The sequence below is a fragment of the Synchiropus splendidus genome, chromosome 3 (genome assembly GCF_027744825.2).
Source record: "Synchiropus splendidus isolate RoL2022-P1 chromosome 3, RoL_Sspl_1.0, whole genome shotgun sequence".
NCBI classification, from domain to species: Eukaryota; Metazoa; Chordata; class Actinopteri; order Syngnathiformes; family Callionymidae; genus Synchiropus; species Synchiropus splendidus.
This window is the reverse complement of record NC_071336.1, coordinates 27,644,707-27,659,703: the sequence shown is the minus strand read 5'-3', so window position 1 is coordinate 27,659,703 and position 14,997 is coordinate 27,644,707. Positions and strand designations below refer to the sequence as shown.

The 14,997-nt window shown below is 42.3% G+C and overlaps 1 protein-coding gene across 5 annotated transcripts in view; it reads left to right on the top strand.

Moving 5' to 3' along the window:
* Positions 1-3,812, top strand: part of col11a1a (collagen, type XI, alpha 1a) — a 67,142-nt gene extending 63,330 nt beyond the window's left edge. For all 5 annotated transcript variants that reach the window (XM_053859978.1, XM_053859980.1, XM_053859981.1 and 2 more), the window contains 4 exons: positions 578-690; positions 779-847; positions 1,369-1,602; positions 2,563-3,812. In XM_053859978.1, the coding sequence (XP_053715953.1) occupies positions 578-690; positions 779-847; positions 1,369-1,602; positions 2,563-2,709 (563 nt within the window). In that variant the 3' untranslated portion in view covers positions 2,710-3,812. The remainder of the gene's footprint in view (positions 1-577; positions 691-778; positions 848-1,368; positions 1,603-2,562) is intronic.
* The last annotated feature ends 11,185 nt before the right edge of the window (positions 3,813-14,997 follow it).

Below are 14,997 nucleotides of genomic sequence, written 5' to 3'. Positions count from 1 at the left end.
TTTACCTCCATGAAGAGGTATATAAAAACGTGTCTGAATTAAAATGATTTAAAGTTCATTTTTTTCACATCATGTACACAGAAGGTCGCATCATTCTGATTACAAATTCAATGTTATTCTATGTGATCGGTATCAGTGATCAGTGGTGATCGGCACTCTGGCTGATCGGTATCGATGATCGGCGGCAAAAATCCTGATCGGAGCATCCATAGTTTAAATCCAAATATTTTAAAGCAGAGAGTGGCATATATTGAGCTCTGAGGATGAGGACATTGTTTCATGAAGCCACTTCCGTCATCACAGTTTCTCAATGCAAACAAGCATGGCTACAATTCCAGGGCATCACATGCTAACAACAGATGCTATCCCACACAATCCAGATTAAGATGGATAATGGTGAATGTTGACTGGTGCAACTTTTGGCAGTGATATTTACCATTCTAAGAACTGGTGAATTTACTGTTCACAGGAGATTTTGCCCAAAGCAACATACGATGAGCCCCAGTTCCATGAGTGAAGTGTAAAAACAGGCTTTTGACAGTCACAGATGTGTAAAACCGGATCTGCTTCTCCTCAGGCGAATACTGGATCGACCCAAACCAAGGCTGCTCTGGGGATTCCTTCAAAGTCTACTGTAACTTCACCGCTGGGGGGGAGACCTGCATCTACCCCGATAAGAAGTCCAACGGAGTAAGTGGCATGCGACTTTTTTACTTGCATGTGGCAGTCACCTTGGAAAGATGCGGACGTGGATTCATTCTTATGCTGTAATCTGCAGGTCAAACTGTCCTCGTGGCCAAAGGAGATCCCGGGGTCGTGGTTTAGTGAATTTAAGCGCGGTAAAATGGTAAGTCTTCCGGCTCTTTCTTTCTTTTGCTCTCTCCGCCTCGCTGCACACTCACTTCAACACAAGAATGTGTTTCAGTTCCTGCTGCAGCCCGACAAGCGCAGAAATGTTGAGCTCACAGATATAACAAATGCTCGACGAACACTATGTCAATAAGGCTCATAATGTAACATTAGTTTCGGATTCATAAGCGGAAGAAAATGAAAAGATAGTGACAGTCATTTCCCTCTTGGAAATTGTGAATCGATGCGCTGTCAATCAACTTTTAGAAGTTTGACATATGAATTCTCTTTTTTTTCTATGTCTAACAAGAGGATTTCGTTTCAGCTTTCAATTTCATCAATTTAGACGACTACTTCTGTGACTTCGAATGATGGCAAAGTCCATCTTTGAATGTAACGAACAAAGCAAAAGTTCCACATGAACTACTTGAACTGCTTCTGAACTCAAAAGTTGCAGATTTGGCCTGAACTATTCCTGAATATCCAGTGTTGTGTAACGACGACGCTCCTGTCCTTCAGCTCGCCTACGTGGACTCAGATGGCAACTCGATAAACATGGTGCAGATGACCTTCCTCAGACTACTGACCGCCTCGGCTCGGCAAAACTTCACCTACACCTGCCACCAGTCTGTGGCCTGGCACGACGCCGCCAACGACAATTATGACAAGGCGCTGCGCTTCCTGGGCGCCAATGACGAGGAGATGTCGTACGATAACAACCCGTACATCAAGGCCCTCTCCGACGGCTGCGCGGTAAGAGACATGCTAACCATTCTGGGGTCATTACTGAACATGCTGCTGAAGGCTGAGAAGAAAAAGCAGTAGGTGGTATAACAAAAATGAATACCGTAAATGCCGGACTATAGAGTGCAACGAAAGGTTTTAGGTGCACACACTAAACTTAAGAGGGTGAACAGCTAAGAAAGGTCAGTGGTGCACATGGCTTAAAAATGAATGAGGATCACTTCTAAACTGGTTTTGGTCCATCATGGAGTCTGACTCATGAAACAAACAGGGCAATGTTCTGAACTTGAAACATGGACTGATCACATCTTTTATTGACATCAAAGCGCTCAAAATACGCTGTTTTCGCCCGCATGTCCAAAGTTCCGATACTGCAGCCGATATAAGCTGCTGCTTCTGGCTCTTAAGCCTTTAAAAATACATACATCAGCCGCATTCATGTATAGGTTTCAGAGTGCAAGAAAAAAGTCACACCTTATAGTCGGAAATTACTGTATATTGGAATCCATGTTGAGCTCGCAGACTAACATTCTACATTGGTTTTGATGACTGAAGACCATTGGTCTGCGCTGATAGGTGACAGTTGTCGGATCAGTGAGTAATGTGTCCCCTTCATGTACCCTCAATAGAAGCAGACTATAAAGACCATTCAGCCAGTAACAAGTCATATGTTCGCCGAATGAATGAAAAGATTAAATGGAACTTGAGTTTGCTTTGTCTCCTGATCAATGAAGATGCAATGAACCACAGTGGAAGACTAAAACATATTTACTACAAAAATACATTCACTACTTGTTCATGATCTTCATTTTTGGAAAAAAAATATTAAACCAATAGATGGCGTGAAACTTATTTGGGAGAGTTGGGAGGGTCAAACAATATGGAGGGAAGTGTGTGTTCATATAGGACTAAGAGCATTCTCGACGGTTTGAAAGTGTCTAATCACCTGCTCTGTCCCGCTTCTTACAGACGAGGAAGGGCAACGGAAAGACTGTGATGGAGCTTAACACTCCCAAAATTGATCAGGTTCCGATCATCGACGTCATGTTGACTGACTTTGGGGATCCCAGCCAGAAGTTTGGGTTCGAAGTTGGCCCCGTCTGCTTCCTTGGTTAAATTAAATATGTCAAAGAAAGAGAAAGGACTTGATGGGGTCAGCAAAGAGAGTCAAGTTGAGACGTTTTTGGGTACCACCACCCCCCTATTTCAAGCCCCCCCACCACCCTTTTCTGTGCCACATGCAAGTTTTGAATAAGAGATGGTCTTTCCATGTATGTCAACCCAGGAGAATATTTGTTGCCCTTGTAGGGCTCGAACCACATGACCTAACCACATCTCGGAGCGAACAGAGAAGGACATTTGAACGCGTGGCAGAGGAGGGTGAATCCGAGGACACCCGGAGAGGCGACCTCTCCGGAGCCTCCTGGTGCTGAACGAAAAAAAAAAAAAAAAAAAACAACTTCAATGGTGCTTGTTCAGAACTCCAAGTATATAGAGGTGCTAAGACAAGAAGGTGTATTTTGATATTAATAATATTAAAAGAATAAACTGTAATTATTTTGTACAATACTGTTATTTCTGAATCCGCTTTCAAAACTTGCATGTGTATCGAATTAGATCCTGGCTCTTTAATCTCAACGTTGGTTCAAAGATTCACAGTGTAAGTTCACGGAATGATTTCAAAACCAATAAATTTCCCACGACGACTGTGTTCCTGTCATGAAGCAAATAAAGTGAGCATTGAAACGATCCTCCATTGCCACATTCAGACGTCGGCTTTTGTATATATATATCGACACTCCAAAGCTTTGCTGTTTTCCCGCGTGCACGTAGGTGAACCATCTGCAGTGTCGCACCAGCAACATCTCCCACTAATGTTGTGATCCAGTGCTCGTAGGAAGCAATCACGGCGTTCATTTCTTAATTTAATTCTATTTGTTGTTGTTGTTGACAGGCTTTTTATTTTGGTTGTATACCTCAGATTTTCTTGGTAACCTTTAAAGATGCAAGGATGTAATGCCCTGTATATACCTTGGTTAAACAATTCAGTTTATATATTTTGGGTGGGGATTTTTTAAAGAGAGAAACTGCTAGACATCCACTGTTCAGATCCCTCTGTGAATGCATTGAGAAGCCCTGTAGGTGACCCATTTTTGTAACTAAGATGTTTTAATGTGCTTTTTATAGTTCAATTAAATATTAAAACTGGATTCCAAACAGAAGTGAATGTCTGGATGGTTCATGTAAGGTGGCTGGATGTTCATCTGGGTTCGTGCAATTTTATTCTCCATTCAAATCAATAAAGAGAACTTACTACATCTCTACGGGTCATTCCATGACATGCTGAAGACTTTCCAAGTAGAGAAACAGTGTGGTCCCGCTCAAGGTTTCTGCAGTATTTGGTGCACAATGGTCAGACTCATGAGTGAACTTTACAAAGGCAACTACAGATATTCTCATCTTCATCAACCAAGCACCATTTGGATGGGATCCGTTTCACAGAGCGATGTCACTAGAAGAGCAAGAAGAGGGGTCACCGATAAAACTGGGGTACTGAACCAGTGGGGAATATTATTTTAGTGTGGGGGGGAGAGCACAAGCTTCAAATACTGTTGAAAACTGTGATTCACAACCACAGACTAATGTTGTAAAATGCTACTGTACCAGTGTCCCATACACTCCAGACTTTAACAGACAGAATAATTTCCCACATTACGACCTGACTTGTAAAGCAAACCCAATGCAGCAACCCTTCTTCACTCATGTGGCGTAATATATTGACGTTGTTTCAATGGAGTAGAGTCCCGGTGTTACAGCTGTGGGTCGTGGGAGTGCGAGAAGCAACATGCACTAAGGAAGGCGTGGAGGAGATGTTTGGAGGCACTGATGGTGCAAGCGGGAAAGTCACCATGACTAAAACACACAGCCGTTTGACGGGCTTCAGATAGTAATTGACTCTGAGTCAATTCCTATTCAAGTGTTCATGTAGAACTAAAGGAGCGCCATCTCATGGCTTACTCCACCCCAACCTCTGTTGCGCTGCCCACGGCATCAGGATGTGCTGTGGAAGACGGAGCATGTTCTTCAGCTGAAAGCCCAACATGCTACGCTGAACGCTGCCTGTTCGAACTGGACAACAAATATTGAATTTGTTCTAAAAATCCCTTCATATAAACATGGCTCGGTACGAACAGTTTAGATCAGTGAAAGTCATAGTTTCAAAACCATAATCCAAACAAGGTGTAAACCTATATCTTTTCATGACAAGAACACAGCTGAGGTTCAGATGCTGGAGGACACCCTCAACATGTAACCATCCATTGGGTGGCACATACAGAAACACAACCATTCACACACTTGCAAACCAAACAGAGGCATCTATTAACCACTTGGTGTTGTCAAGAGAGGAAGCAAACCCAGAGTTGCCCTCGAACCTATCTACCAGGACTAGAGCTTGTGATGCTGTGCACTACGTTGCTGCAGCGCAGGCCACAATTATGCACAGCAAATGTGGGCTGAAACGACTAGTCGACCTAGTCCACTATATTATTAGTCGTCAACAAGTCGTGACGTCAGCACTCACTGTTCTACATGTGTCTCCGCACAATTCGAAACCCAATGTCGAAATAGCATTTCACAATGGACACATCTGAGACTTAAATGATTTGCCATCATAATCTTTCAAACCACCTTTAGGGCAACTAAATTCAACATTTAGCCCAACTTTTCACAACAGTTTACATACTTTTTAATTACTACGCACAACACTACAATCCCACATGTTGGAGTGTTCGACATCCCATACATGTCATAGCCTCGTCCACCACCTTAAAGACTTACCTGTTATGAAGATTAAGCCCTAATGTTGATAACAGGTATCAAACCAACAGCAAATCCACAGCCAGATACACTGACTGGACCCATAAAAGGCAGTTATATAGAGCGTAAATCCATTTATTGCTGAAAGTGGAACGCTGAAAACTATAATTTAGCAATCCAAAGTAAGCAAATGGCTTGTAAAAACCATATCATTCACCAGGGAAGAAGACTTTTTATTTGCTTTCAAAAGACAAAAACACAAACCCAGACTGGTCCATTATTGTTCCAAAGAAGAGTCCTTGACAGTCCGCCTCTGACGAAACAGTCAGACACGCATCACGCTGAGGGCAGGACTGAAGTTCAGCTCTCTAAATGGTGCACTTATGGTGTTTACCGATTGTTTAACAGCATATGGCCTGCTTCTCTGTGACTCTTTGTTCTTCCTCAACTCCCTCCGGCTCCAGATTGCTCCCAGGCTTATTGTAAAAAGAATTACCTGCACAGGTAATAAAGCAGCTGCGAGCAGTCTCCAGGTGTTTGCTGCATATGGAAGCTGCTGGCGTGGAGAGCGCTGGCTTCTCTTTGTGAACCAGGGAGTTTGTCTGCAGTTAGAGAGGCTTTATCTCTCTGACCACAACAAAAGTTGGAGGAAGCTTTTGTCTCACAAAAAAAGGATTGTTTGAAGTGTTAAGTTTTCTTATTGTGCATGGAAAGAGACGCAATGAATCACAGTCATTGAACACACAATATATGTGCTGTTCAAATCTGATTCACTTGTTTGTTGTTTCCAGCCCCGACCAGTCTGTGGCGACAATAAAAACAAATACACAAATACACTCATCCCTGCATTCCCTTTGCTTGTACATGCCATGGTCATTTCCTCATCGTCTGTAGTGTCAAGTATCAAGTCAGCTGGTCTGTCGCTTGACGGCTTGGTGCTAGCTCCACCGTCATGCTGCTGCTTCAGAGTAAAATGTCATTCAAAGTCAGTATATAATGTTTTACTTGTTTCGCAGATCCACTTTGCTTTTCATCGATAGAGATTCCAACTGAATGACAGGCTCTCAGAGCAGCAGTGCAAACCAGTTCACCGTTTCAGCTTGGTTTCGGTCACGGACTGGGTCTCGCCCCTCTTCTGTCTTGGTCTTGACTGGATCTCGGGTGAGGTAGTCACGCCTACAACACTACCAACAACTTTATATGTCTCCCAAGACCACTGCTTGTCTCAAAATATCAGATTACCTGACAACATAATTCTGCGACTTGACTCGAAAGAAAACACATTATAATTTCAAATAGAATTGAAACTGTCCTTCGCTGGGTCTGGAATAGCCACCAACTCTCCCCTCAACTATTGTACAGCCTAAGAACAGTTCGGAAATAGAGGCTCAGATTCACTCAATATTTGTGTACTGCACGTGTGTAATGGATGGGATTTCCTCTGGCAGGATAGCGGGCTGACTCAGCTCTCACTGAGGATGAACCGACTTCGGACCGTAGTCCACCTTATATGTGTCCAGAGCAATTTTTGTCTACCTTAAACTTAAAAAAAAACCATCATCCAGCACTGTGAAAGCCCAATTAAATGTGTTCTTCATCCTCCTTGAGACGTGCTGGTGATGTTCTCCGTTACTTCAAAGGCCTGACCACCTCTGAACCGTTTTTATTTTCTCCTCAAAGTGTGCAAAGCAAATAGAGATAATAAGAAGTGACAAGGGTGATCGAAGGCGCAGAAGAAATTGACTTCTTTTTATCTTTCTTTCTCAGAGAAGAGGGGAGGGGAGGAGGATAGAGGCGACGAAACGGAATACTCATGTGGAACAGCACATCCAAGAGAGAGACGACATGTTCGAACCACTGTCTGTCAAGTGTTGCTTCAGCAGGCTCTTATTCTTCATTTGTCACAGAAACTAACCAAAGACTTAAATCAAAGCCGTCAGAGTGTGTGTCCAACTTTCTCATGTGTTGGTTATTTGTGGGTATGTTTGAACCTGGATCCTTTCTGTGTGGAGTTTGCATGACCTCCCCGGGGTTGTGTGGGTGCCCTCCCAGAACTCTGCTTTCCTCCCACAGTCCTCCTAAATCTACAAAGTTGTCGTATGATCGGATCATCTATCGAGTCAATGTTGGTTTATCACAGGCCTTTCAAACCCAATGTGTGGCCTCCTGATAGCAGTAACCCTACTAACACACCAAGTCCCATAATGCACTGCAACAGCAGAGTTGCTTTCAGTTAATTCAACGCAATTGTGTTTACAGAGGGGATTCATCACAAACACACAACTATATGTGATTCATAAGCACCTGATGTGACGCTCATATCATGCTGACAGAGATCCGAATTCCCAGCACGGCTGTAATAGCCATCGCTGCCCAAAGTTTCTGAAATACTCACGCCAATACAAAGAGAAAAGCAATCTGTCGCGGCCCAAACTCAGCCTCAATCCTGCTAAATCTTGGGGATCAAGGATCTTGCCGTTTCAGAGGGCTTATGGTGAAGCCGAGAGACTTATCTGAGACAAGAGAGCAGCAATCCTGTATTTGGACCCGTTAAGACACAATCCAAATTACCTTGTGTCACCTTGAGCTGCTAAATGCCATGGTTGAAAACAGGCCGGAGAGCAATCTCACTTTGGTCGGGATAACTTTCTGAAGGAGTCTGGAATCAGCAGTGACAACTAGTGGCGGGATGACAGACTGCGCTCAAACGTTTGCATCCCAACCTACTTATCTCCAAACTTCCAACTCTCTGTCTAAATCAACCCATCCATGTTATCTTTATTGTTTCATATACAGTGCTTCCACAGTAGAACTAAAGGAGCTTCAAAATAAACCAACATAAAATATCCACACAACAGAGTGATTAAATCATTGTGCTGGTTAGCAACATTGCAAACTGACGGACACAGCCTGAAGAGTAATTGTATTGTATTTTAAGTGCATTGTTGTTAGTGTCTACTGAGATTCTAAGGCCTATTTATGCTCAGGATACGGAACAGATACATACACAAACTGAGCCTTCTGTCCGTGCTCTGCGTTCATTTTGTCCATATGTCTGAATGTTTCCACAAATCTTACAGATACAGAGCAAAGGAGCACTACCACCTGAAACCATGGGGGGCAGTGTTGCTGTTATTACCCGATACTTAGCTCTAATGAGACACAAAGAAGACATAACAATGGCGGAATTCCCGCGTGCGCCAGTCTCTATACATTTAATGGCCTCACCAACCACTGCCTCCTGCAATCCTGCGTCCGTTTACGTCTTTTGTGCAAGAGGTACATGATCAATACTTCTTCCACAGTCGCCATGTTGGTTATTGAGTTTTCTGTTGTTATAATTGTTTGTCTCTGAGCTCCTCCGTCCAACACAAAGAACACTTGGAAGCATGTGATCCGTGACATAAAGGGTGGATCATGACAGTTCCCAACTTGACAAGCCTTCATTGACCTATGTTGAGTGACATGTGTTCCCTCTAAGCTGCGTGCGTGCGCAATTGCACACAGCTGATACGATCTCACCGCCACAATACTATGGTGCGCCACAAAAATTAATCCTGAATTTTATATAAATGACCGCAATTTCTGGACTACAGGACTTCTTCAAGACATAAAGCTTATGGCATTAGACCAATAAAATGAAGCGCTCACAGCGCAGTTCAACTGTGTGTTTCCTTAACCGGCACTTTCCACAGGTCCACCGGTGCAGTGGCGCTTAAGACCGTGTGACACCGCTACATACACAATGGAACGACCAGCAACTAGAAGAGCTGCTATTCAAAGTTAACTATTGGAGCTGGCTGATGTTTAAGAACTGATTTTTTTAAAGTCACTCGTGGTTGGTCAAAATGTGCGCATGCATTGAGCCAATTGGGGAGGCTGAGTTACGCACAGGAGAGAGAATCGTTGCAGCACAGGTTTCAGACTACAATACACAGAGACTACACGCTAGTCAGGTGAGGAAATTCATAGTGTAGACATTCATTCTTCATTTTAGCCTGATCCACACAGGGTCACTGCTCCATGAGGAGCGGTCAGAGAATACGGTAGCCTCAAGTGGACAAAATTCAGTCTCACAACACATGGATTCATGATCCTTATCAATCTATTTGAGAAAGGTTAAATGTTTGTAAAAGTTAGTGTAATGTGACTTCAATGACTAGAGTTAGATTACTTATTGTACAGGAAGATTCTTGATATGTTTGCATATTGTGAATTTATTACATTATGATTCAGTTGAACAAATATGTAACATACAATTCAAAGACAATTTAAAGGTTTTATTTTTTTATTTGAAATTCCACACAAGTTCTATTCCTTAATGTGAATTACACAAATTGTAAATAATTTAAAAAATATTTTTTAAACACTATTATAAACTACTACAGCAGTCACCACAGCCGACAACGACTGGTCGCTCACAGTGGTCCAGGTGACCGTTCAGAGAGTTTGTGTGTTTGCTCAGACACATGAGAAATTAGAGGGAACATTGGTGACATGGAAGTTGTTTTGTTGATTTCATTAAGTGTTGTGTTTTATGTTGTAATGGTTGTTGTTCAGAGTTGTGTGACTCTCCTGTCCTTCATGTCTGTTTGATGTAACACACACATCTGAACAGCACCGAACGTCAAATGCTCACTTTGTTCCAAAATCATAGCCTTCTCCGCCACTGTGATATTGTGTTACCAAGTCCGAGTGAAACGGTCTCTCCATAAAAGCAACCACCTCACAAATGAAAAACCTCATGAAACTTCATTACATCCGCCGTTCGCCACCTATGGAGCAACCCCTGTGATGTTACTTTCCCTAATGTCACTTATTTAACTCATTTTTTCACACTCATTTGCAAAAAGGGAGATAAAGCTGTGAACAAAACGCTGAAACATATCAGCGGCAGGCCAGTCGTGTTTAATGTTGAGGCATGAAAGCTTGCTGCGTCGCGACGCAAGCGTACGTGGGAAAATTAATTGAAGCTGTTGTGCAATGGATTAATGGTGTTTTACAAATAAAAGCAATATATTTTCAAACAGGAAGACTTTTTAATTGCTCCGCTTGAGTCTGGCGAGCGTTTTAATTGGTTCTGAGCAATATCTGCAACCGAGTCATCATCAGACTACGCACGTATTACAACTGCCGCACTTGTGTGTGCAGTTTCTGCATGAATGAATTTTCACATTTCATTTCACAACGTTGGCTATCAAATTGTTTTCTCTGATTCGTGATTGTTTTGTTTGTTTTTTACGGCCACAAGTTGTAAATAGTCAAAATGTAATGTTATACTGTATTTCAAGCAACTTCAAAAAGCAAAAAAAAACAATCTCACACTGCAGTGACCCCTAGCGTGCAAGAGGTGAAATATTGCATCATTTTCCAACAGATTGTTTTTAACCTACGATGTCAATGTTTTTTTGCCCCAACTAGTAACAATTAGTGACATTCCAATTCAGTTGGTTTGGGCTTTCTTGAGAATCAGCTTGAAAACTGTCAGAAACACCAGCGTTTAGTGATGTTTAGTCAGCACTGCAGAACAAACCAGTCATACGCTCAACATGCTTAACCGTTTAGGTGCCACCGTCTCTGCAACATGGCAGCATTTAAACAAATCAAGGTGTAAATATGAAGCCCGATTACTTTATCCAAGCTTTATTACTTTATCCAAGCAGACAGTGGACAACAGTAACTTCTGACTTTGTCAAAGTTTTGCTGTGAATGGATTGTCAAGGACAGTCAAGGAGACAAGGGAGGTTATACTGTAGTTGAGCAGTAAAACAGCAAATTCTACTGACTCGGACTTTGAAGAGGAATATTCACACTCTTTCGAGGATCATACAGAGAGACAAAGTGATAGAAGAGTAGGCTAAACCTCCGCTGTGACAGTCCACAACCGGAGCCGATGTCCGGGGACATGGTGGAGCCACAGTCAAAACACTCTGACGGAGGTAGTGAGACTTTGACAAAAATACAAAAAATGGAAATGGTGGATGAGAAAATACTGTAAGAACAGCGGTGGAGGCTGTAGTGTTTAAAGTGCCGCTGTAAAGTGATGATGCCCAGTCCTCAACATTGTTGCTTGAGAGTTGCGGAAGAGTGTCACCAGTAGATCAGTCAAAGCCAAAACTGTTTTCAAGCTACAGCCTTTCAAAATGGTGACATCAAACTGGAATATTTCATTGAAAAAAACAGGTTATTAATGAGCTTTTGTATCTATCTTGAATCTGAGCTAGTGCCTTATCATACCCAAGGGTGGGAGGTTCTAATCAAAGACATATGACCCAAAACCATCAAGCCAGGTGAGTGAGTGCCCTTGGTGGGGATCTGAAAACCACAGTGTTTCTGATCTTAGCCTTTGTTTGTGCCTCTGAAATAGCTTAAAAACAAGGCGATCTCCAACTGACTGTCCAACTTTAACCACAGAAATGGCACGGTTGTGGCTGAAAATACTAAGCCTAAAAACGTATTATCTTTTCCAAACAAGACGAACAGCCCCAAATTACAGAAATAAGTGAAGACGTAGTTAACTGCAGCTCAAATTCAAGCCAGGTCACACGTTTTATTACCCCTGGTATGACTCATCGATTGTTAAACGTAAGTGCTTAGTCAGCAGTATTGTGGGCAGATTGGGAAATCTGTTGCAGAGTGTATTTCAGCAGCAACTATGAAATCCCAATAGCTCGGGGCCACAAAACCAAAGACTGCGGACCAAAAATGACAAGGAACAGAGGAAGTTCCTGCGGTAAACCAGCCAAATTGACTGGTCATTCCAAGTAATACATTAGAGATACATTAGAAATAACACTTCCAATTGTTTATGTGAACAAAAATGGCATGTTGTCCACCAAGAATTTTTCAAAATGTTGGAAGCAAAATGACATGGTAAAATGAGACGTTAAAATTGTCGTTCAAATGCAGATTCATGGAAGATCACCTCCTTTTTTGCTGACAGGAGAATGTTAGAAAAGAGTGAGAGAGAGAGTAAGGAAGAGCCCTGGGTGCAAAATGCTAATAGTTTTCACTGCACATTATATGTGTGCGCTTATAATGACGTCAGCACTTTTGTAGGGAGTCATTAATTTTTAAATGGAAGTGTCAATCTCCGTGTGTTACTAGTGTCGTACAGAAAACGTGGGTTAACACTTCAAACCTGCCAAAGCCAAATGGAGAAACGGAAAGAAGTCATTAATGGGAGAAGTGTGACAGAAAGAATGAATAAAGAAGCCGTAATATTGAACAGAAGTGAGAAGAAATCTGAGAGACAGGGACATGGAAGCCAAGACAATGAGCAACTACCTAAATGGTTAGTCAAAATATCTTGGAAAAGTCATTGTCTTGTCCGACGTAAGGAATTACCGACAACATTGGCAACATGATCCTTTTACATATTTATCATTTGCACTTTTATACATTGAATATTCCATTTAAAACCCTCATCAGTCTGAGGGTCATAGCTAAAATGAGAGACGCTGCATGAAAGAGGAATCCAAGTGCTGATGTCTTTGATGGAACTGAGTCACTCTGGCAGGGTGTTGATCACGACTCTGCTACTTGAAATGACATCTGATGTCCATCGGAGAAAATCATTCATTACTTTCTGCTGCTCTCTCTATTTATTATTGGGGTTCAGAGGACTATTTGGGGCCTCACTCCACACTTTAGTCATCATTGAGTTTGGACTTTATGTGTGGAACACAGAGAAACCGACACAGAAAGAACCTGTCCCACCAGGGCACCATGAACTTCAGCTTATCCGTTTTTACCGTCGATATACTGTGACTACCTCTGAGGGCTGAATACAGTACGGCATGCATGCTATAGCAGGAGAACATCCAGCTCTGTCTGTCGTCCTCCCTGCCACTACACTTCGTACCTAGGGGAAAACTATGAAGCATCTCACTGCTAAAATCTTGAAATTGCTGGCCTTCATAACAGTGTTGACTTCACAGAAAAATATCCCCAACATTTACCAAAGAAAATAAATTGACTGTCCCACATAAATAATTGAAGTTGTTTTTACTGACAAATTGCAGACTGAAATTTGTTTTTGTTGGCCTCAAACATTGTTTTGAAGTTGGTAAACACATTTCAGTCAACAATGTGAATTAGCACAACAAAGAAGTCTTTTAAGTTGGTGTAAGCCTCAAGATGGAGTGTTAACTAGGATTTAGTTGAATTAAAACCATGCGGGGAGTTTATTCTGACACGTGTTGTGTAGCATGTTGTAGATGAAGGACATTTTCAATTTAGACTCACTGATTCTTTGACCATCACGGAGGAAGGATGTGGGGTTTGTTTATATTACTGGCATCAGGAGGGTCATCTGCCTCAGTCTGACTGTCAGCTAAAGACCTCTCAGGTTGCTGGTTCAAATCCAGCACGTTTTAGATGAGATCAGATTCCTGTATTGTCTGTCCTACAGTGGGGAAATTCCATGTGTAAAGGCAGCAACAGCAAAGACAGTAAAGACAATAAAGACATCAAACAATAAATAAATCAGTTAAGTTATTGGAACAAAATATAATAGAACTGCAACATTTTATAGTTTGAAATTAGGCTCCCTCAACAAAACATCATAGCAAACACAACTTTCATGAGTTGAGATTCAAAACCCAAACTCTTTTTCACAGAGTGTAGTTGTCTTCTTCTTAGCTGTCCTATTTCTATAACCTATAATTTGAAGTATGAAAAATAATCGTCTTTCTTGTCCACTGTGAGCCATGCCACTCATAACAAAAACAGTAATCATATGTCTTGCACAACAGCGACTTTAACAAGGGATACTGCAGGTTCTTATTTGACAATGTTGTGTTGAATGTATGGATGTACATTTTCTCTGTACTTTTACATGACCGATGACAGCAGCACTGTCCTTCATCACACTGCCTCGGGTCATAAAACGGGAGGGCTAGCACGTTTCAGAGAGGCTTCAGAAAAGAATTGCTGTTGAATGTTTCAGAGGATGTTGCCAAGATCTATTCTGCGACGTCTTCCTCTTCCTGTGAGATTTGCCTTCCTTGTCCTTGGCTGGTAAACACAATCTCCATGCTTGTCCCTTACCTGCTATTTAAGAGCGCAGCGGCTCACTAACTCTCAGGAGATGCGGGAGAATTTATCGGCAGAAAGGTCAGAGCTTGTTGTCCTCTTTGGAATTCATTGCCGCGCTCGGGATGGTTGAGAGCCGAACGAGGCTCATCTACATGAGAGCGTTTCTTTGAAGTGCTGGATGGTTTGAGCGCTGCTGTCCGTCTCGGGGGATCAGCTGTTGACAGTCTTGCAGGTTTTTTAACAAGGGGAGCCTTGGCATGAGCCTGAGGGCTCGTTCACAATCACTTGGTTTGTGTCTCTGATCACCTGCTCCGCTCCCCTATCTCTGCTTTTAAAATAGTCCTGAGCGTCCACCTGAGGAATGGGGGAAAAAAAGCCAGCACAAAACGCAAGTGTGTGCTCACTGCAGGCTCAGAGGTTACGCAGCAGCACATTTTTGTGTTCTGAATCATTTACAGGAAGATATTTTAGGATTATCTTTGAAGTTTTGAGGCGACAGATTCTCACCCTGTACCCTACCCATGTCGACTTCACTTTTGATGTCAC